The following is a 24211-nucleotide window of genomic DNA, read 5'->3' on the forward strand; positions in this document are numbered from 1 at the left end:
TGAATCTTCACCACCATCAACAGAAATGTTCCCTTGGACGCAACTCTCTTCCCCTTCAGTCCCAGCTTCATGCAAATGAGGCACATGATTTTTGTAAATAGTGTAGTGCAACAGTCATTTTTCATCTACATGGAATCAACAGTTCTTATGTTGTTTCAAGAATTCAGGTGCACAGTTTTTGTCATGTTTCAGGGACAATCAAAATATTTTCCAGGTGCACAGATATATTAGACACATATTTTTCACTCACCGTGGCATACATAATCAAAATGGTATCAGAGGCATTTGTCACATGAGTGATTTATTTTGCTCTTTTCATCAAATAGGTTGACAAACAACAAGTAACAATCATCTCATAATGCAACTAAAAAAATAGAGGGGAATTCTAGCTCAGCCTTGTTTGCACAACACACATAGGGCTTCATGTGTTTTAGAGACACACATGTGTACATGTTTCAGGGTCGGAAACTCACCCAGCTCCCCTGATGCGGTCTGGTCGAAGGAGCTTTAGGAAACACAACCGCGGGAGGGGGTGGGGGGGGGGGGGGTTGTGAATCAGGATGAGACTCCAGCTCGCGGCGGGTCGGAGTTGAGAAGGATTGACGCGACTGTTCTCAAAGCAAGGCCCCTCTGTGAGGTAGATCTACACTGGGTCCAATCATCTGTCCGCGATATGGTGCGCCATGACGTTGCAGAGAGGCGCCTAGAAGAATTACTTGTTCCTGCGCGCCGGCGGCAACTGGTTTTGCGGAGGTTGGGGCGGCGCCGCGCTGGGCGCAGCTCGGTCGAGACGGTGGATAGGGGCTCTGTTTTTTGAAACAGAGCTGTTGTTGCGGGAAGTAAAGAAGGGTGAGTCGGGGCGCGGTTGTTACATCCGACGACTGTTAGCACGCTGATCGAACGGACGTCCATGCGGCGGATCGTTGTAACACATCCGCCAGCCGACCGCGTAGCGCGTCGCCCATATAATTTGCAAATTTTTTTAGAAAAGTTGACCCTTCTATGTACTGTACAAAAGTACTTCCTCTGTAAACTAATATAAGAGCGTTTAGATCACTATTTTAGTATTCTAAACGCTCTTATATTAGTTTACGGAGGGAGTAGATTGGAATGAAAAAACCAGCTGATTTTTTTCCGGCTTATTTGCCAGCACCGTCGCTTATCGTTCTTAACTACCTCCCGTCCCGTCAAAGAAAAGAAAAAAACACCTCCCGTAATCCCATCCCTCCCCTCGTTTCCCCGTCGCACGCGACCTCAGAGGCGATGCGGCGGTGTTAGGGTTTGTGCCGCCGCCCCGTCCGCTCCCCCTCCGTTGCCGGCCACAGGCAATATCACGCCGCCGCCTGATTTCTTATCTCCCTCGCCCCCCAGCCCCCCACGCACACACCCTCCACGCCTCGTCCGCGACCCCTCGGCGACGGCGGCAGGAGGTCACCTCTGCTTCTTCACGACGACCTCCGGAAGCTGCCCGCCAGCCGGCCCCTCCAGCAACCTCCCATCCGCGCCGGTTCCACCTCTCCCGAGCAAGGTATGGACCCATTACTTTTGATAAATGCCTGAAATCTGCCGAGTCTGTATCAATTTGGTGGCAGATTCGGTTTTCTTTATAGTGTGTAATGATTAATTTGGAATGCAATAGATGGACAAGGCAAATCGGATGTCCTACTAATAAGGTTTTTATATGAGATATACTGTAAAAAACAGAGTTTTTTCCTGAGGCATGCAAAAGAAGAGTCAGGGAATAAGATTAGGCCATTAGGATGTTCGGATCAGATCGAAACCAGACATACTGTAAAAAAAGGGTTTGTAAGTATAAAATTGAGAGTTTTGCAGGTTCCCACAGTTGCATAAAAAAATGTGCAGCTTTGTGTTGTGTTACTTTAGATAATTGTGTTACTTTTGTGTTGGGGTGGAGTCTGGAGTGGGATAGTTCATGTTTGAACTTATTAGCTTTATAATCTAGTTTAATCCCTTCTGCACAATGTCAGTTAGGTGGTCAAATTTTGCTCTTGTATTGAGTTCCAACATTCAGTAAAGCTACTAACTAGTCGTGCTTTGATCGGTAGCTGGGAAAACACCTTGAGAACACAACACACTTGTAAACTGAACTCTCCATTAGGTTTCACGTTGGGTTACCTACTCAATAACTATGAAGATACCTTTCCTCTACCATTGTCTGCTTGTAACAAGTTTGTCAAAGGATTTGATATTTGGCTTTCATGATCATCAGAAAAATCTGAACCGTGGTTATTGCATTTTGTTACAGTCTCGTATTTGGCAGGAGCACACTTTGTGTTGCAGTATTTATTGCTTTTGAAGTTAATTTTACCGATCATGAATTGTAATGAACTTAATTTAGGAAATATGGGTTATTTTATTGTACAAAAAATGGATTTATGGGGTGATTAAGGCCCCGCTCCGTAGCCCTCCAGCTCCCAACTCTGAGGACGGAGCACATGGACTGCCCCGAACAATATAACTCTGTGAGCTGAATTGGTAGATCTGGGCTAGGCGTATGCAAATTTCTGGAGCGAGGGATTCCAGGATTCCTGATCTAGCCAAACGATGAGTTGCTCAGAATTACCTGCAAATACCACTGGACTCAGCTGACCCGGATGGAAAAAACCGCCTCGACCCGTCTCCTCTTGCACATAGCGACCTAAGCCTAGCGCTGACACACCGCCACCGCCGCCAGCATCTCCCGCCAATACCCTGAACCCCTGACGCAAGCCAAGTTTTGGTGCCTTCACGTGGTCCTCCTGGCCCCGACTCATCGCTGTAATTAAGAAACCCCTTCGGTTCGTTATATTCCACATGTCACAAATTTGTTTGAATTACTGGGCTTCCATGAAGGACAGGACAAGCAGTTAATCAAAGCTGTATGGATTCATTGTTATTATATAGCACCCATTCTTTTGTATGTATTGGGAATATAGTTTGATGCCTTTAGCTCCTCACAACTTACTGTATGTTAAATTTCAAAATATGTATGCAGTTTGCTACGTGCATAGCTGCACCTTCCATCCCGTTTATGTATGCTTATATGGTACTAAGTTTGCAATGGTGACATTATATCTCTCTCTTTGCCAGGTTTTTTTGTAAGAAAAGAAGAAAAACATAGATGGATATCATGCAGACTAGTGATTCTTCACATCATGGAATTGTAGAGAACAGCCCTTATACAACTCCCTATGATAGACGTGTGGAAGGTGATCAACTTGGTGCTTCGTGGTATTTTAGTAGAAAAGAAATAGAAGAGAATTCCCTTTCAAGGAGAGATGGTATTGATTTAAAGAAGGAGTCTTACCTTCGCAAGTCATACTGCACTTTCCTTCAGGATTTCGGGATGAGGCTTAAAGTGTAAGAATATATTGTACCATGGGTATTTTATTGTTACATCTTTTACTGAGTAATATACCTGATGTTTTAGCAGTATTATTTGAATCTTGAAAGTTCTTTTCAAGTTTCTGCAGATAACTGGATGTTTTCCTATAGCTTAATTTCATTCAAGCAGTTTTTGTTTCTTTCTCATTTTCCGTTAAGAATATCTGAGATACTTTATGATTGGTGTCACCCTCATTTTATTTTCAAAACCTGAGGAAAGTACAGTGCACACTTAAAGCATAAATGATTGCATTTTTTTATGACAGTTCTTGTATTGTACTGTGCATGACTATGTTCTATAACCTTTACGGACAGATTGTCAGGGCCTGTTTAGTTGGAAGCGTTAAGGCGAGTTTGACCTAGTTAGGCAAGTGTCTGACATGCTCAGACACTCTTAGGCTGCGAATCAACATACATTTAATGGTAATATTTGATGGGAGGAATAGCTAAAGCATACACTGTGAGGTATGTTTGTTAAAAACATAAGATGTTAGGGATGCAGATGTTATTCAGAAGATCACACAAGCATCACCTCTGGTGATCGAGGGAACATGACGCATAGGTTTAAAATAAACAGTGTCCTTACATGATAGGTTGCCAAGCATGCTGACTGCTCAAGTGCTAGTTTAATCATTTCCCCTTCCAGAAAAACTTGTCTGCTTTTTCCTGGCATTTTACTTGACTATATGGACTAAATGTTTTTATTTAATCATGCGATATATGTACTATGTTAAATATTTGATAATTATCTGATCGTTGACCCGTCCAGTTTTTCTTCTGTCTAAGCATTTTTGAGCATTTATGTGCACTCCATGCTTGTTAGCTTTGTATCTTAACTTTATTTCTGTGACAACATTCAGAGATAATTTAGCACTATTTGATGTGAATAATTTGATGGTAAAGCTCTCTATTATCAAGCCATGTGTAATTTGTTCAGCTGAGAGATTTGCTAGCACATGCTTGTTAATATGATATTTATGTTTGAAAGTTGCTAGATATGCCTGTGACGACACTACTATTCAGGTTTTACCTTTAAAAATGTCTTCTTCATCAGCACATGGCATTTTAGGAATAAGTTATTAACATATTGTTACTCAGCTTTTCCCTTTAAAAAGGGTTGATGTTTTCTTCATCAGCACACGGCATTTTAAGGAATAAGTTCTTAACATATAGTCCCTTTATATTCTTTGATTTTTTACTCTAGAGAATTTGTAACATATTGGCCCTTACCCCAGTGTTATGTTCATTGATTTGTTACTTTTAGCCCACTCGTTTTTATCGGGCATGCAACAATGGCCGATGACATCCTTGTCTAGGTAGAACAGTAAATATTCAACCGTATTTAGTGTTTTATAGGCCTTTATGTGCCCTTGGAACATTTGCTCCATGAATGTTTATGAAGCAGTAAAGACCCCTTTGTATTACTGCATGAATTGTGTTCTCTTGGGTGGGTTGATAGTTGTTTATGGTATTTTCTTTCCTTATTGATGAATTACTTCATTATGTAGGCCCCAAGTAACAATTGCTACAGCTATAGTATTTTGTCATCGTTTTTTCCTTCGTCAATCTCATGCCAAAAATGACAGACAGGTAAGCCTTGCTGAAATTTTTATGAGCTTATATGTCTGTTATCAAACAACATATTTTCTACTTTATCTATAAATCGTTTTCTATGCATGGTAGGCAGTATACTAACATGTATTCAAACATTGATGCTCGCCACCCATATTGTGAAAGAGAAGAATAAATGATTTGTTGTCGCCTGTAGAACATGTATCTTATTGGATTCCATGATATGGTAAATTTTGTTTGGCTCTGCAGGAAAGACATGCAGGCTAACACTACAGGGCATCTTTGATTCAAATGATTTCTTAATGAATTTTAGACGATTCTAATCCTTAGGATTGTGTCTACATGGGTCGTTTGATTTGTAGGATTGCAATCTACATAAATTTTCCCTTGATCCATTTGCATTAGATTTCGAAGGAAAATTTACATCTACTCCAACCTCTTGTTAAAGAATCCTATGCTTTTGGGGTATTGAAGAAGACATGACACTCTATTGCTGTGTTTTTCTTATTTCTTTGCTTTAGAAATCCTGTGAATCAAAGCGGCCCTAAGTATTTTTTTTCTTGGATAGCGTACAATATAGAGCATGCTGCTTGCAATATGTTATTTTTTAGGGGTAGTATTTTTCTTATACTCAACTTCATGTTGCAAATTGTCAATGTAAGTTCATTATAATCTGCAGACAATAGCCACAGTTTGCATGTTCTTGGCGGGTAAAGTTGAAGAAACACCTAGACCCCTGAAGGATGTCGTACTCATCTCTTATGAGATCATCCACAAAAAGGATCCTGCTGCAGTCGCTCGAATTAAGCAGAAGGTGAGATTATTTTTGTGAGCATTCTCTTGATAGCACACATAATCTTTTTTATACTTGTTCTCCTCACAACATAAAGCTGCAACTCTTCTGTAGCCGGTGCATTTTTATTTCCTAGTACTGTGACAAGAACGGTTTGTATTGTTGTGTGTAGGAAGTGTATGAACAACAGAAGGTAGCACACATAATCTTTTTTATACTTGTTCTCCTCACAACATAAAGCTGCAACTCTTCTATAGCCGGTGCATTTTTATTTCCTAGTACTGTGACAAGAACGGTTTGTATTGTTGTGTGTAGGAAGTGTATGAACAACAGAAGGAACTTCTTTTGATCGGGGAGCGCCTTGTGCTTGTAACACTTGGTTTTGACATGAATGTGCACCACCCTTACAAGCCTTTGGTTGAAGCAATAAAAAAATTCAAGGTTGCTCAAAATGCACTTGCTCAAGTTGCCTGGAATTTTGTCAATGATGGGTATGCTGAAATTACCCTTATCCTTACAAAAATAGTAATCCCCCATTATGCCTATTTACTATACCTTAAAAGGGGTGTACAGGCTACGCACTTCGCTTTGCCTGCAATTTAAGCCCCATCATATTGCGGCCGGCGCAATCTTCCTTGCTGCAAAGTTCCTCAAAGTCAAGCTTCCAGCAGACGGGGAAAAGGTCTGGTGGCAAGAGTTTGATGTAACTCCACGGCAGTTGGAAGGTTGGTCCCTAGATACATAGTCAGTATTGCATATTTGCACAATTTTTACTATTCATTATTGTAAGGATAGTAGTTTAAATGCCTTTGAAAGCAAGCAGCAATTGTTCCCATGCTTTAGGCGCTTATGAGATTGGATGGCCAAAATTTCATCACCATCTTAATCTTAGTTCAGAAATGATACTGGAACTAGGTTGGTTAGGTCAGAGACACAAGGTGTTTCGTGAGGTGCACAGAGTACTGCTTCCTTTTAATAATTTGAGCAAGCTTGTCTTAGTTTTTTTACTTCTTTTTCACATTACAGCGCGTATTAGAAATCGAGGCGCAGCAAGCCAATGCACGCAGGATTATATTGTGCCCTAGTTATTGCACATCTAAGTAACTCAATCAAACATAAAAAGAAAATAAAAAATAAAAATAAAATACCCACACGAATCTCCACGTAAGATCAATGAGATAGGACTTAGATGTGCAATACTTAAGGCACATCTAGATGTGCTTTAGCAAAACTGATATACATATCACAAGCGGTTCCATGAGCAAATGCATTAAGCCTAATATACAACCCCTCTTAACTCCTTGGTATGCGAGTTGTTGACTTGTTGTTAAGATGTGCTCCTTTTCTAAACGGAGTATTATTGTTCTGGGATACGGATACACAAGGGAATGCCATGACACTTGTATTTGGTAGCCTTATTTATGGAACTTGAGGTATTTTTGTTGGTGTTGAGTGTTGACTTGGAGGACAACTTTTCTGGTAGCCCTTGTCTGTTGTCATTTCTGTTATACAGAAAATTTGCTTAGTAGCATCACAATGAGGTATAGTTTGGAAATTATCATCTAACATGTGGATGGCATGTGGGGCCTGGGAGCACACTAAGCAGCAGACTGCATTTTTCAGCTTGGTGATTTTCCAACGGTACTGAGCAGTATTGCCCGTTATTATATCTATTTTTATAGAGCTGATGCTCCTTTTACTCCATTTCTGTCATGGTGATGGTTTTTATGCTCTTTGTTGTGAAGTAAGGTGCATACCAAAGAACCATTCTTATATTTTTTGTGACATTTGTTTTCAGAGGTTAGCAACCAAATGTTGGAGCTCTACGAGCAGAACCGTGTTGGACCACCACCTTCACAAGGGAATGATACCGAAGGCAGCTCTGCAAGTGTGGTTAATCAGCGTGCTCCTGTGAAAACTGAGGAGCCTCCTGCCCATGAAACTCATCAAGCACCTAGACAGTCGAGCGTACCAGGCCGTCACGGGCATGACCACCCTCAGCCTGAAAAGCAGAACTCAAACCAGAGGATACCCAAGAGTGAAGCAAGGGATGGCACTACCAACAGCAATGAAGGCACAAATATGTCCTCATCAATGATGGATGCGATGAAAAAGATAGATAAGGATAAGGTGAAAGCTGCGCTGGAGAAACGGAGGAAGTCGAAAGGCGATGCTGGTAGGAAAGTGGACGTCATGGATGATGATGACCTGATTGAGAGGGAGCTGGAACATGGCGTGGAGTTGGCTGCCGAGGACGAGAAAAAACACGACAGAAGGCAGAGCTGGCCCCACCCCGCGCACCGGGAGGATCACCAGAACACGGCTTGCAAGGCGGAGAACACCGAAGAGGGCGAGCTGTCCCTGGATGGCCAGGAATACCGCTCTCCTGGCCCCGACAACCGGAAGAGGAAGGACGTGCACGAGCACAGGAGCAATGACCGCAGCGCCGAGAGAGACATCAAGAGGCTGAGGCCATGAGATGAAGTATTCATTGTCGTCGCCCTGGCGAAGGTGATCGGCGGTGATGGACTGAGAACTGGTGTTTTGAGCGCCAATGCGTGGTACCTAGTTTTTGCATCGCGGGAACATACAGGTGCTTGTTTGCCTATGCTGGGAGATTTGAAATGTACTGTACTGTAACTTGAAAAGATGAGGAGTATGTACATGTTCAGGTTATGGAACATTCGGCAGCCGTTTGGTGTTGAGGAACGATAGGAAAGAGGCTGCATGGCCTGCACCCGTAGGCTATATAAATAGCATTTTAAATATATGGATTCCAAGCATTTGGATTGGGACATTTATATGGATTTGAAACAAATTTGTTTGGGACATTTCTATGCTGGTGCTGTGATCTGATGCTCCGTATTTTGGGTGTGCCATTGGTACTGTCAATCATCGTCAGTTAATTGGTGTGAGAAGCGAGTAATGAACGAGGGACCCTCTATTTGAAAGTGACGGCGACGAACGGCCGTCAGCTTGACGCCACCGCCGGCCATCGCTGCCCTCGGGCGGCGATTAATAACCAGGCTATTGATTTGTTTCGGTACATTTTCGTAACAAATAGACAGCCGCAGGCGCAATACACACAAAAATTGCCGCCTGAGCAACGAGCCATTCTTCGCGGGCGCATCAGGCGTGACGCACCCGCCGTCTCCGTACTACGAGCGCCCAGTCCAGACCGACCGGACGGAGCCGGCCGCCCAGGCCCCGGCGTCCCGCACGAACGCGACGGCCGCCTCGCACTCGGCGATCACCAGCTTGTCTGCCCCGGGCCTCGTGATCGGCGGGAAGAAGAGCCAGAAGGCCGTCACGAGCACGAACGCCAGCGTCAGCGGGGTGGCCACCAGCCGCGGCGGGCGCCACCACGCCTCGTGCCTCGCCCACCACGCCTCCGCCACCGCGCACGCGCCGTGCAGCGCGAAGAATGCCGTCGCCTCCCCGGTGGGCGGCCGCAGCGTGATGTAGTAGAACATGAGCTCGTGCACCAGCCCGGACACCAGGAACGTCGCGAGCACCCCCGCGGGCTGGCCCAGGCGCGCGCGCACGGGGCGGTACACGCACGGCCGGAGCACGGCGGGCACCGACAGGTTCCAGCGCCGGCCCCAGAAGTCCCGCAGCGACGCCGACAGGTACGGCCGGTCGAACTGCGGCTCCAGATCCATGCCCAGCAGCGCGCGCGCCGCCGCGGCCGCCGACGCCAGGACCAGCTCCAGGGCCAAGTACACGTGGAACGCGTAGAGTGTGAGCAGGACGTACTGGTTCATCACCTCCTGGTACCGGTACAGCGACACGATGACGGCGAGCAGCGCGGCCATGACGGCGGAGGAGGCGAGGTCCAGGCCCGACGACGTGCCTTGAGCCTTGTCGGGCCCGTCGCCGCGGAGCCTGACGGGGCCGGAGGCGACGGCGACGAAGGCGGGCAACGGGAGGGACGGGTGGAGGGGGCCCTGCCCGGCGGCGAGGCGGAGGAGCTTGAACTCGGCGAGCCAGGCGAGGAAGAACCCGGAGATGGCGCGCGGGTGGATGGCGCGGAAGGCGAAGGGGAGGAACAGGAGGGCGGCGAGCACCGGGAGGAACGCGGCGAGGCGGGGCAGGCCCGGGCGGAGGCGCCCGGCGGCGAAACGGACGTAGCACATGGCCGCGGTCACCGCGGCCGAGACCGCCGCCAGGCTGCGCAGGTCGCCGCCGGCCATTCTTGATGGCCGTTTGCCCAGATGTGACGGCCACCGGAGGTTACTCGCGCCGCCTTATTGTAGAGCTTTACAAGATCCAGGAGCACGCGCGAGATCGGGAATTTCGTGGTGGTCTTCTTCGAGTCAACAGTGTGAGCTCACTTGGCAGATGGAAGCACGATAATAAGTAGGATTTTCTTCTTCTTTTGGCTGCCCCGCTGTCATCATCATTATATAATGTCGAAAGGGAAACATATTAGTAGCAGAAGAATCCATGCTAGTGGTAATCTGCTAGCCCACCTAAGTGCCCAACAGCCCAAGTGGATTGAAACAAACAAGAATGGAGTATGACCAACGTCATGATTGAAGCAGATGGTTGAGGCGATCAACAACTCGGGGAGCCATGAACCCCCAATAGAGTTTTACTGAGAGAGATTAAAGCTTTAGCCGTTTTGCATTATTGGAATAAGGATTTCTGGTTAAGGAAAAAATACAGTCCAAGTGCATCGGGCATCGCATTGCAAGGGCCCCAAATTCAAACGCCCATACAAAGGAGTGAAGCATGAACGCTAGCAGCTAGCTAGTGATTATGCCCGCTTGCAGAACTTGTACACGGCAAACACCAATTTTTTTTTGGAATCAGAGGCAAACGTTTTGCCTCATCGATTAATTAAGAAAAAAGAGAATTGCCCAGTTAATTTAAGTAAAACCGGGCGAAAACCTATACAAACGGAGCACAGACCAACTACTCACATGGCAAGAAACTCCACAACCGCATAGTCGGCCCTTGCCAAACTCCCCGAATGCACAACATCCACAAACCCCGACACTGCTCCTATGCCAAGTGAATCCCGACAAGAACACCTCGACACAAGACATCATGCACCTTCCAGTCCAAGAGGACATGCTGAGAGACCGAAGATCATCCATCAAGCAACCAGAGACGCCTTGCCTATGACACCAATCTTGCATTTGCCCACCTTCTTTTGTTTGCCCCTTATTGGCGTCCCCGTCAAGAGGCAAATAATCGACCTTCCCAAACCAGGTCTAGCAACCTCCATGCTAGCGCGCAAGTCACAAAGTTCCTTCGCGAAGAGAGCATAGGTGCCAACTCACTTGGCTCAGCGGCCATGCCACTCACAGGCATCACCTGCTCGATGGTCGCAGATGATGGAACGGTAGCAATATCTGAAACTTCGCGCTCCATGGCCAACGCCTGATGCCCAATGGACTTAGGCGAGCGAGAGAACGCGCCGTCCAAATCACTGCTCTCCTCGACATCAACTATCTGGCTCGATTCCAGGGTTGATGCCGGCGGTAATGAAGGAAATATGCCCTAGAGGCAATAATAAAGTTGTTATTTTATATTTCCTTTTCATGATAAAAGTTTATTATTCATGTTAGAATTGTATTGGTCGGATGCCGCAGGAATACCTTGTGTGCTATCAAACGTCACAACGTAACTGGGTGATCATAAAGATGCTCTGCAGGTATCTCCGAAGGTGTTTGTTGAGTTGGCATAGATCGAGATTATGATTTGTCACTCTGAGTATCGGAGAGGTATCTCTATGCCCTCTCGGTAATACACATCATAAGAAGCCTTGCAAGCAAATGACTAAGGAGTTAGTTACGAGATGATGTATTACGAAACGAGTAAAGAGACTTGCCGGGTAACGAGATTGAACTAGGTATGAAGATACCGACGATCGAATCTCGGGCAAGTAACATACCGACAGACAAAGGGAATTACGTATGTTGTCATAAAGGTTCAACCGATAAAGATCTTCATGGAATATGTAGGAACCAATATGGGCATCCAGGTCCCGCTATTGGTTATTGACCGGAGAAGAGTCTCGGTCATGTCTACATCATTCTCGAACCCGTAGGGTCCGCACGCTTAACGTTCGTTGACGATATAATATTGTATGAGTTATGTATGTTGGTGACTGACTGTTGTTCGGAGTCCCGGATGAGATCACGAACATGACGAGGAGCTCCGGAATGGCCCGGTGATAAAGATTGATATATGGGATAATAGTGTTTGGTCTTCGGAAGGGTTCCGGAATTCACCGAAAGGGGTTCCGGATGTTTCGTAAAATGTTTGGGTACGGGAACACTTTATTTGGGCCAAAGGGGAAAGCCCACAAGGCTTTTGGAAATTGCAAAAGGAAGTTTTGCGGAGGCTAGGGGCCAGACGCCAGGGACCCTGGCGTCTGGGTCCAGACGCCGGAAACCCTGGCGTCTGGCCCTGGAGTCCGAGAAGGACTCTTGCCTTTCGGGCAAAACCGACTTTGAGGAGGCTTTTACTCCAAGTTTCGACCCCAAGGCTCAACATATAAATAGAGAGGCAGGGCTAGCACCCAAGAGACATCAAGATTCACCAAGCCGTGTGCCGGCAACCCTGTCCCCTCTAGTTTATCCTTCGTCTAGTTTCTGTAGTGCTTGGCGAAGCCCCGCGAACCGTCACCACGCCGCCGTGCTGCCGGAACTCATCTACTATTTCGCCCCTCTTGCTGGATCGAGAAGGCGAGGACGTCATCGAGCTGAACGTGTGCTGAACGCGGAGGTCCTGTACGTTCGGTACTTGATCGGGACGGATCGTGAAGGTGTACGACTACATCAACCGCGTTGATTAACGCTTTCGCTTAGCGATCTTCAAGGGTATGAAGATGCTCTCCCCTCTCGTATCTATGCATCTCCATGGATAGATCTTGCATGTGCGTAGAATTTTTTTTGTTTTCCATGCAACGTTTCCCAACAGTGGCATCCAAGCCAGGTCTATGCATAGATGATATGCACGAGTAGAACACAAAGTGTTGTGGGCGGTGATAGTCATACTGTTTACCGCCAACGTCTTATTTTGATTCAACGTTATTGTAAGATGAAGCGGCCCAGACCAACCTTACATGTCCACGTACATGAGACCGGTTCCACCGACAGACATGCAACTAGTTTTGCATAAAGGTGGCTGGCGGGTGTCTGTTTCTCCTACTTTAGTCGAATTGAATTTGACTGCGGCCGGTCCTTGAAGAAGGTTAAAACAACAAACTTGATAAATCACCGTTGTGGTTTTTGCCGTAGGTAAGAACGGTTCTTGCTAGAAGCCCGTAGTAGCCACGTAAAACTTGCAACAGCAAAGTAGAGGACGCCTAACTTGTTTTTGCAGGGCATGTTGTGATGTGATATGGTCAAGACATGATGTGATATACGTTATTGTATGAGATGATCATGTTTTGTAATTTATCGGCAACTGGTAGGAGCCTTATGGTTGTCTCTTTATTGTATGAAATGCAAACGCCATGTAATTGCTTTACTTTATCACTATGCAGCGATAGTTGTAGAAGCAATAGTTGGCGAGACGACCGCGACGCAATGATGGAGATCAAGGTGTCGAGCCGATGACGATGGAGATCATGACGATGCTTTGGAGATGGTGATCAAAAGCACGAGATGATGATGGCCATATCATGTCACATATTTTGATTGCATGTGATGTTTATCTTTTAATGCATCTTATTTTGCTTAGAACGACGGTAGCATTATAAGATGATCCCTTCACTAAATTTCAAGATATAAGTGTTCTCCCCGAATATGCACCGTTGCGAAAGTTCATTGTTTCGAGACACCACGTGATGATCGGGTGTGGTAGACTCTATGTTCACATACAACGGGTGTAAGACAGTTTTGCACATGCATAATACTTGGGTTAAACTTGACGAGCCTATCATGTACAGACATGGACTCGGAACACTAGAGACCGAAAGGTCGAACGTGAGTCATATAGTAGATATGATCAACTTAGAGATGTTCACCATTGATGACTACCCCATCTCACATGATGATCGGACATGCTTAGTTGATTTGGATCACGTATCACTTAGATAACTTGAGGGATGTTTATTTAAGTGGGAGTTCATTATTAATTTGATTAATTGAGCTTAATTTATCATGAACTTAGTCTTATAGTTTTGCATATCTATCTTGTAGATCAATGGCCCGAGCTACCGTTCCCCTGAATTTTAATGCGTTCCTAGAGAAAGCTAAGTTGAAAGATGATGGTAGTAACTACACAGACTGGGTCTGTAACTTGAGGATTATCCTCATTGCTGCACAGAAGAATTATGTCCTTGATGCACCGCTAGGTGACATGCCTGCTACAGGAGCTGATGCAGATGTTATGAACATCTGGCAAGCTCGATCTGGTGACTACTCTATAGTTCAGTGTGCCATGCTTTACGGCCTAGAACCGGGACTTCAAAGACGTTTTGAACGTCATGGAGCATGAGATGTTCCAAGAGTTGAAGTTAATATTTCAAGCAAATGTCGGGTTGAGAGATATGAAGTCTCCAACAAGTTCTATAGTTGCAAGATGGAGGAGAACAGTTCTGTCAGTGAACACATACTCAAAATGTCTGGGTATTATAATCACTTGACTTAGCTGGGAGTTAATCTTCCAATTGATTGTGTTATTAACATAGTTCTTCAATCACTGCCACCAAGCTACAAAGGCTTCATGATGAACTATAATATTCAAGGGATGAACAAAATAATTCCCGAGCTCTTCGCAATGCTTAAGGCCGTGGAGGTAGAAATCAAGAAGGAGCATCAAGTGTTGATGGTTAACAAGACCACTAGTTTAAAGAAAAAGGGCAAAGGGAAGAAAGGGAACTTAAAAAAGAATGGCAAGAAAGTTGCCGCTCCTGGGAAGAAACCCAAAGCTGGACCTAAGCCTGAAACTGAGTGATTCTACTGCAAAGGGAGTGGTCACTTGAAGCAGAACTGCCCCAAGTATTTGGCGGATAAGAAGGATGGCAAAGTGAACAAAGGTATACTTGATATACATGTAATTGATGTGTTCCTTACTAATGCTCGTAGTAGCGCCTGGGTATTTGATACTGGTTCGGTTGCTCATATTTGTAACTCGAAATAGGAGCTGCAGAATAAACGAAGATTGGCTAAGGACGAGGCGACAATGCGCGTCGGGAATGGTTTCAAGGTCGATGTGATAGCCGTCGGTACGCTACCTCTACATCTACCTCCGGGGTTAGTTTTAGACCTTAATAATTTTTATTTGGTGCCTGTGTTGAACATGAACATTATATCTGGATCTTATCTATTGCGAGATGGTAATTCATTTAAGTCAGAGAATAATGGTTGTTCTATTTATATGAATAATATCTTTTATGGTCATGCACCCTTGAAGAGTGGTCTATTCTTGTTGAATCTCGATAGTAGTGATACACATATTCATAATATTGATGCCAAAAGATGCAAAGTTGATAATAATAATGCAACATATTTGTGGCACTACCGTTTAGGTCATATTGGTGTGCATGAAGAAACTCCATGCAGATGGGCTTTTGGAATCACTTGGTTATGAATCATTTGATACTTGCGAACCATGCCTTATGGGCAAGATGACTAAAACTCCGTTCTCCGAAACAATGGAGCGAGCTAATGACTTATTGGAAATAGTACATACCGATGTATGCGGTCCGATGAGTGTTCAAGCACGCGGCGGGTATCGTTATTTTCCGACCTTCACAGATGATTTGAGTAGTTATGGGTATATCTACTTGATGAAACACAAGTCTGAAACATTTGAAAAGTTCAAAGAATTTCAGAGTGAAGTGGAGAATCATCGTAACAAGAAAATAAAGTTTCTACGATCTGATCATGGAGGCAATATTTGAGTTACGAGTTTGGCCTTCATTTAAAACAATTTCAATAGTTTCACAACTCATGCCACCTGGAACACCACAGCGTAATGGTGTGTCCGAACGTCGTAACCGTACTTTATTAGATATGGTGAAATCTATGATGTCTCTTACCAATTTACCACTATCATTTTGGGGTTATGCGTTAGAGACATCTGCATTCACGTTAAATATGGCACCGTCCAAATCCGTTGAGACGACACCGTATGAACCGTGGTTTGGCAAGAAACCTAAGCTGTTGTTTCTTAAAGTTTGGGGATGCGATGCTTATGTCAAAAGGCTTCAGCCAGACAAGCTCGAACCCAAATCGAAGAAGTGCGTCTTCATAGGATACCCTAAAGAAACTATTGGGTACACCTTCTACCACAGATCCGAAGGCAAGATCTTTGTTCCTAAGTTTGGGTCCTTTCTAGAGAAGGAGTTTCTCTCAAAAGAAGTGTGTGGGAGGAAAGTAGAACATGATGAGGTAATTGTACCTTCTCTCGAATTGGAAAGTAGCACATCAGACAAAACCGTTCCTGTGATGCCTACACCTACTAGAGATGAAGCTAATGATAATGATCATGAAACTTCAGATCAAGTTGCTACTGAACCTCGTAAGTCAACCAGAGCACGATCCGCACCAGAGTGGTACTGTAATCCTATTCTGGAAGTCATGTTATTAGACCAAGGCGAACCTACGAACTATGAAGAAGCTATGATGAGCCCAGATTCCGGCAGATGGCTTGAGGCCATGAAATCTGAGATAGGATCCATGTGTGAGAACAAAGTGTGGACTTTGGTGGACTTGCCAGATGGTCGGCAAGCCATAGAAAATAAATGGATCTTCAAGAAGAAGACTGACGCTGATGGTAATGTTACTGTCTACAAAGCTCGACTTGTTACGAAAGGTTTTCGACAAGTTCAAGGAGTTGACTACGATGAGACATTCTCACCCGTAGCGATGCTTAAGTCAGTCCGAATCATGTTAGCAATTGCCGCATTTTATGATTATGAAATCTGGCAAATGGATGTCAAAATTGCATTCCTTATTGGATATCTTAAAGAAGAGTTGTATATGATGCAACCAGAAGGTTTTGTCGATCCTAAAGGTGCTAACAAAGTGTGCAAGCTCCAGCGATCCATCTATGGACTGGTACAAGCAACTCAGAGTTGGAATATACACTTTGATGAGCATATGGTTTTATACAGACTTACGGTGAAGCCCGTATTTACAAGAAAGTGAGTGGGAGCTCTGTAGCATTTCTGACATTATATGTGGATGACATATTGTTGATTGGAAATGATATATAATTTCTGGATAGCATAAAAGGATACTTGAATGAGAATGTTTCAATGAAACTCGGTGAAGCTGCTTATATATTGGGCATCAAGATCTATAGAGATAGATCGAGACGCTTAATAGGACTTTCACAAAGCACATACCTTGATAAATTTTGAAGAAGTTCAAAATGGATCAGTCAAAGAAAGGGTTCTTGCCTGTGTTACAAGGTGTGAAATTGAGTCAGACTCAAAGCCTGACTGTCGGTTCTATATCCGGCGTATCTCGTAGTAGGGGTCCTAAGCTAGGCGTCTTGGAGCGATGGTAACATGGACACGGGATTTTACCCAGCTTCGGGCTCTCTCGAAGAGATAATACCCTACATGCTGCTTTTGATTGTATTCATATGGGGTGTAGTACAGAGTACATGTATCTACCACGAGATTGCAGTAATGAATATGAGATTATCTATTGACTAGCCTGGCCTCAGTTTATATAACACACCGGAGGCCTAGGGTTTAGGAGAGTCCTTCGCTTGGGCGCCAAGTCTTGTGGAAACCTCCTTGTATGCGGCATGGGCTGCTCGAAGTGGCCCATGAATGAACTGCCGTGGGGGGCGTCGGCCCGATCCAGCTGGCCGGGAGACGACATGGTGAGTACCCTCTACTCCATGACACCGTCAGTAGCCCCCTGAACCGGTCTTGAAGTTGGGGACGCTCCTCGGTTCTTCCGAACTGTTCTTCATCTTCGGACGCCGATCTTGAAAACTGGTTCAACAAATCTTTCCCATCTTGATTGAGGATCGCCGAGCTGAATCCGAAGAATGCACACGTCGGGCATCCGAGGAGACCTTTCAGTTTTCGGGCTTTATCAATGCCTTGTTACTTTTTACACCACACCTCGGGTTTGAAGTTGCACTACAAAAAAAAGACACATCCGTGACATTTTGGGCTGAACGAAATTTTTTCTGTCATACTTATGACACTTCTATGACGATAATTGTGACAAAACCCGGTATCATCATAGATGTGGTGGGCTCCTACTTCTATGACAAAAAATCATGACAGAAAATGGGCTTTTCGTCCTGGGCAGGCCAGAGACGCAGCTGCATGACATTCTTTGGGACGTCCATGACGGAAAAAACAGTGGTAGAAGCGAGGGCGAGGAAAATATCGGGGTGTTCCCGGTTACGGTGGGTGGTCGGGGCCGAGCGATGCACGGAGGTTTGCGCGTTTCTCTCGTACACGCATGCGCGTGGGTGCGAGGCGTTGGGCTCTAACTGAACCCGAGCGAGGCGTTCGCCTAGTGAACCCGAGCGATTGCACTGCAGGCTACGCGTTACTGAACCCGAGCGATCGATCGATGGCTGTTAACTGAACCCGATCGAGCGATTCCTTCGCTATTGCTGCTAACTGAAGCCGATCGATGCTGCCTCTGGATGAACAGTGAGCGTTGCGGCGCGGGGGGGGGGGGTTGGATGAACAGTTCCCGGTGGGGGTGGATGAACAGGACCCCGTGGTGTTGCCTTTGGATGAACAGGACCCCGATCGATCGAGCCGGTTGGGGCTGGATGAACAGGACCCCGTGGAGGGCTGGATGAACAGGACCACCCCGTGGAGGGCTGGATGAACAGTAGACGGTAGAGGGATGGATGAACAGTAGCCCGTGGAGGGGTGTTGAACAGGAGCCCGTGGAGAGGGCTGGTTGAACAATAGCCCGTGGAGGGGTGGTTGAACAGGAGCCCGTGGAGAGGGCTGGTTGAACAATAGCCGGTGGAGTAGCGCGCGGTGGAGGCTGGATGAACAGGAGCCCGTGGATGAACAGTCGCAAGTGGAGGCTGGAGGAGGTCGACGGTGGATGAACAGTAGCCCGTGGAGGCTGGAGGGGGTCGACGGTGGAGATGAACGGTATCCCGTGGAGTCCCGTTTTGCGGTACGCCACACCCCTCCCGATGAACAGGACCCCCGTTTCGACCGTAGCGCTCCAACACAAGTCCGTTTCCTCTGTTTTACGGTACGCCACACCCCTCCCGATCAACAGGACCCCGTTTTGACCGTAGGAGGTCCAACACAAGTCCGTTTCCTCCGTTTTGCGGTACGCCAGACCCCTCCCGATGAACAGGATCCCGTTTCGAACCTGCCGGTCGAACACAAGACCGTTTCCTCCATTTTGCGGTACGCCAGGCCTCGTTTCCATCGGCTGTTCCGTCCAAGCCCTCCCGATGAACACGACGACGCATTCCGTTCCGACCCAGCCGGTTGGCTCCCCATGAACACGACGACGATGCTGTTTCTCAGTTCCGACCCAGCCATGTGCACGAGCCCTGGCCGTACGTATGCGCGAGTAGGCATTCGAGACCCCGCCCGTATGTACGTACGTGGCCGTATTTTCTTTCTTGCACACTGGCCGCTGTACATACGTGTACATGCTACGTGCGCGCCTCTACTACGACACATGCGCGCCTCTACATCAACCAGTATGTACGTACATGTTCGCGACCAGAATGACAACGCTACATACGCTTCGACCAGGTGGGTCCCGACTGTCAGGCACTTCCTTTCGTGCGAAGATGTAGCTAGTGGGTCCCAGCAGTCAGGGGGGCGAATCGTTTTTTTGTCCGGACGCACTTCCTTGCATGCGAAGATGTAGCTGGTGGGTCCCAGCAGTCAGGGGGGAAATGTTTTTTTCACGAAATACGGTGGCCCGTCCGGTGGGTCCCCGCTGTCAGGTGCAGGAATAATTATTTTGCGTGTAATAAGGAGGCACTTCCTTGCGGCTACCGTGGACCCAGCTGTCAGCCTCTCCACGTACAGTACTCTTCCGATGGAAATCGGTCGTTGACCACATTGACCACGCCGCGCCGAGAGCACCAAGGCGGTGGACGATGGCGAGGCCTAGGAAGGGGACGACGCGGAGCCAGGGAAGATGCGGCAGTGGATGCCCATGCGAAGAGGAGTACGAGGGTTCACTGGTTCCGCTGCGGTGTGAGGCTGCCGTCGCCGCAGAATAACAGGGGGTGTGGGTGAGTAGAGGGATGGCCTGGCCAGCGGTGGGAGTAGTAGGGGGCGGTGAGGCCTCCGCGGCATCACAGTCGGCCATGGGAGGCAGGAGCACGCGGCACGACCGGCGCTGGTTTGGGCGGCTGGAGTAAGAAGACCAGAGGTTGAAGAAGCACTACGGCCGTTGGATGGACATCGTACGGTCACTGGAGCTAGAATAGTTCATATATTGACTAAGTTGACAAAGCCCTCCGTCCCCATCAACTTAGTAGGCCCACAAGTCAGCCTCCTACTGTGGTGGGTCCCAGCTGGCAGGGGGGTATTCATTTTTTTGTGCGCAATAAGGAGGCACTTCCTTGCGTGCGAAGATATAGTTGGTGGGTCCGACCTGTCAGCGGAGGGAACAATTTTTTCACGAAATACAGAGGCCCTTCCGGCGGGTCCCAGATGTCAGGTGGAGGAATCATTATTTTGCGCGTAATTAGGAGGCATTTCCTTGTGTGCCGCCGTGGACCCAGCTGTCAGCCTCATCACGTACAATCCACTTCCGATGGATGTCGTTCGTTGACCACGTTGACCACGCCGCGCTGAGAGCACCAGGGCGGTGGACGAAGGCGAGGCCTACGAAGGGAACGACACGGAGCCGGGGAAGACATGGCAGTGGTTGCCCACGCGGTGGAGAGTACGAGGGTTGACTGGTTCGGCTGCCATCGCCGGAAAATAACAGGAGGTGTGGGTGAGTAGAGGGATAGACAGGTCAGGGATGCGAGTATATGATGGGGCCGTGAGGCCTGCCCGGCAGCACAGCCGGCCACGGGAGGCAGGAGCAGGCGGTTCCGACGGCGCAGGTTTGGGCGGCTGGGGCAGGAAGATCAGAGACTGAAGAAGCACGATTGCCGTTAGATTGACATCTAACGGTGTGACGCTGGTAGAGTCGATTGTTGACTAAGTTTCTTTTTTGAGAAACCTTGTGTAGACATGAACTTAGTAGGCCCACAAGTCAGCCTCCAAATCCGTGGCAGACAACATAGAGCCCATTTGCTATTTTTTAATAATTTGCAGCCCATTTGCTAATTCTTAGGTAATTTATTACAACCCATTTTCTGCCCAGGACCACGGTCAAAAAGTTCAACCTTATTTTGCATATTTCGGTGGAGTCCGAACTTTTGTAATCCCGAAATGATAAACATTTTTTTAAGAACTTATTGATTTGCCAAAAAAATCGTTTTGTTTTTGTAAGTAAATAAGACGTGGGACAATTGAGTTGGTTTAAGGGAAAACCAGTGGTAAAAAAATCAGCGCTGGGAGGGAAAACGACAACAAAAATAAGGATGTAAATATGAAAAAGGGAATTTTATGTATTTTCAATATAATGATACGTGTATATGAACTAGTAAAACTATAGGTAGAGATTAGAAAACGGATGTAGGACATGCGTTTCAAGAGGATAATAGAACTGGGCTGTGTCTTTGATTCAGTAAAAAAACTGCATGCGGATGTTGTAAGACAAAATATAATTAATGCTGGCGGGCCAGAGGCCAGTAGATACCTATTGGATCTTTGTGCCCTGTTGTCTTCATGGGCTGGGCCTGTTAAAAATAAAGCCAAGCCCGGGCAGTCTACAGCCCAGTTGAAACTTGCTCGACCTGAAAAAACAATATACGTGCTCAATAAACGAGAGAATTCTACAAGTACAGACTGATAACTGGGATGCAGCAGGGATATTGTTTTTTCATCGTGATAATAAGTGCATGCACTTGTTTCGAAAAATTTGGAGAACTGGGAATTCTAACGGCAGGTGCTTATGCTACCCATCAAATAAAAATCAGGTGCCTGAAAATTCGTTTTGAAACAAATGATTCAGCTTTATATCCACGTCGACCCTCGGCATGATGGTTGGAAGCAAATGCCAAGTTCATACCAAAAGATCATTAACAACAATACCAACTTGCGGATGACAAGGTAGTACAAGTACCAATACCAAACTAACTTATAATCTTTTTACTCCTGGCCCTAGTGTTCGTCTGGTAGAAAATCTTGCAAAGGACCAGCTCCCGCTCCTTCTCTTGCTCCAGGTCCCCGAGGTGGTACTGGTGCATCACCCAGTTGGTCCTCTGCTGGTCGAAGTTCTTGTTGGTGTGCAGCACCAGAACCTTTTTGCTGCCCGTCTGCCGACCGTTGACCATCACCGGCAAGGTATTGCCGGTGTTGTGCCACATCGCGTGCATGCCGCACTCCGACTGTACCTTGCGACGCATCCACGTGCCCCTTTTGAACGTCCTGGAATTGTGCGGGAAGAAATGCTTGCTTAGGCCACTCAGTGTGATACCTGCAGTATTGTCGAATACAGGTTTTAGTGTACGTAGTTGGCATTTTCATAACATCTTTGGCATGTTGCAGTCACTTGTTTCACTTTTTATTAACTGCCAAATTGTAATTGCTTCACCAGGTCTGCGTCTAAAAAGAAAAATAAAGCTATAAACAAAGGAATATGTTTGTGCAAGTAGACGGCCGATCGGTGTCTTACCTGGAAGTTTCTCAGGATGGGTGTAGCATATGCCGTGCTCGCTGTCGATGGTTGGTATGAACAAATCGATGAGAGGGTGAGATCTCACGCTGTCAGCACTCACTTTGGCCTCAAGGTGCTCGATCAGCTCCTGATCCGTGGGATTGAACTTGACGCCAGCCGGCAGCACCGGCCAATCCTTCTTCGACTTGCATCGGTTAATTCCAGTTATATGGTACTCAATGTATGATCAATCGACTGTTTTAAGTGAATGATGAAAGATTTCGACAGATAAGTGGTACTCCAAATCTGAAGTCCAGAATACCCGAACACGCTGCCGGGATTCTTGTGTCACCTCACGCGTAGCGTGTTGTCACGCCAATTCAATGTGTGGACATGATGAATAATTTGACCGACGTATACTAGTACTGCTACTGTACTACTTACTAGTCGTATTTAGTGTCACATTTTAACCATAGGTTTAACTAACAAGTACGCACTTGAAGCCTAATTGATATATATATATACATATATATATATATATATATATATATATACTGCACAACATCTCCATCATCATTATCAGTACATCCTGCACAGGTGAGTTAGGATGCACTTGATCCCAGAAAGGTATCTATCCTTCAAACCAGAGGAGTGCTTCAAACTAACAACAATACATAATATCCAACAAAAGAGGGTCGTGCTACAGCAGTAGAATACATGGCTCAGTCTAGATATCAGTATGAATCAAGTTGTGCATATTTGCTGTTGGCATGAACCACATCGCTGCATGTCGGGTTTGCAAAAGCCATCCATCACATGGAAGCTTGATGCCCTTCACACACTGAAGATTATCTGGCAACAAGCTGTGTCGATGAATCTCTGGATATGGTGATTCATGAAACCCATGGTATGATGTGTAAACACAGTCCCCCTTGGCGAATGGAAGTTGCATAGCACGGTAATCATCGCCGGTGATATGATCGTATTGGTTGGATGATCGGATAATTGAGCCAGAGGAACATGGAGTGGTTGCCGAGGCTGTAAACCCGCCTCCAGTTGAATACGCCTGGCCCAACGGAGCTGGGATCTTTCTCGAACATGAAGCATCCATAGCCATCAATGTCACGAACGCCCCAGGCATTGTAGTGCATGTGGTTTGATGTAATGGTTTGGTCAATTTGGTACGTGCGAATGAGCATCAAATGACCGCCGTCAGCTGAACGAGCGATAAACCACCACCCATCGGCTGGTAAGATTCCAGGTCCTGGAACCATGAAGGCTAGCGCATTTGCGTCTGCTGCAACAATTCAAATTGGAGACCAAAAGGACAAAAATAAACAATCATGTTCAGAATATGTGTGGAATTAAGATTATTATAATAGTGACACATATCATAGACAGAGAATTGCAATGCCGTGGTCATAATCATACCCCAAGTTAAAAAAATAAGCCAATGGCTTTCATATTCTAGCAATATGTCATGGTTCAAACATCATGTAACAATGAGAGTAAAGCAGCTATGACAGAGCCTACTCATATTCTACCATAGCACTTACTACTACTGTTCTCATATCAACCTAAGCAATAACATGTGTTGTTATAAAAATCTTGGAAATGAGAGTAACATATAGCAATCATGATGTTATGCTCATAATATCTATTCTAACAATCATTAGATGCCAATTGTTCTCATATCAACTCTAACAATAACATGTGTGGTCCTAAAAATCTAGGAAATGAGACGAACATATAGCAATGATGTGGTTATAGACATACTATCTATTCTAAATTTGTAACAATGAAT

At 46.1% G+C, this 24211-nt stretch overlaps 2 protein-coding genes across 2 annotated transcripts; one reads left to right on the top strand and one right to left on the bottom strand.

Moving 5' to 3' along the window:
- The first annotated feature begins 1174 nt into the window (after positions 1-1174).
- Positions 1175-8580, top strand: LOC109760492 (cyclin-T1-3). The gene is made up of 7 exons (XM_020319303.4): positions 1175-1528; positions 3091-3360; positions 4893-4974; positions 5636-5770; positions 6065-6240; positions 6323-6474; positions 7548-8580. The coding sequence occupies exons 2-7, from the start codon at positions 3122-3124 to the stop codon at positions 8225-8227; spliced, it is 1464 nt and encodes a 487-aa protein (XP_020174892.1). The 5' UTR covers positions 1175-1528; positions 3091-3121; the 3' UTR covers positions 8228-8580.
- A 92-nt stretch (positions 8581-8672) lies between these two features.
- Positions 8673-10200, bottom strand: LOC109760494 (probable long-chain-alcohol O-fatty-acyltransferase 4). The gene has a single exon (XM_020319304.4). It carries the CDS (start codon positions 9940-9942, stop codon positions 8908-8910), a length of 1035 nt encoding a protein of 344 aa, XP_020174893.1. The 5' UTR covers positions 9943-10200; the 3' UTR covers positions 8673-8907.
- Between the last annotated feature and the right edge of the window lie 14011 nt (positions 10201-24211).

The sequence above is a fragment of the Aegilops tauschii genome, chromosome 2 (assembly GCF_002575655.3).
Source record: "Aegilops tauschii subsp. strangulata cultivar AL8/78 chromosome 2, Aet v6.0, whole genome shotgun sequence".
NCBI classification, from domain to species: Eukaryota; Viridiplantae; Streptophyta; class Magnoliopsida; order Poales; family Poaceae; genus Aegilops; species Aegilops tauschii.

What these genes read in the sequence shown, in the direction of transcription:
- LOC109760492 (XM_020319303.4), top strand. Translation starts at nt 3,122, where the DNA reads ATGGATATCATGCAGACTAGTGATTCTTCACATCATGGAATTGTAGAG. An exon ending in TTCGGGATGAGGCTTAAAGT is followed by an intron (nt 3,361 to 4,892) that starts GTAAGAATATAT and finishes TTCATTATGTAG; the next exon opens with GCCCCAAGTAACAATTGCTA. An exon ending in TGGAATTTTGTCAATGATGG is followed by an intron (nt 6,241 to 6,322) that starts GTATGCTGAAAT and finishes AGGGGTGTACAG; the next exon opens with GCTACGCACTTCGCTTTGCC.
- LOC109760494 (XM_020319304.4), bottom strand. Translation starts at nt 9,942, where the DNA reads ATGGCCGGCGGCGACCTGCGCAGCCTGGCGGCGGTCTCGGCCGCGGTG.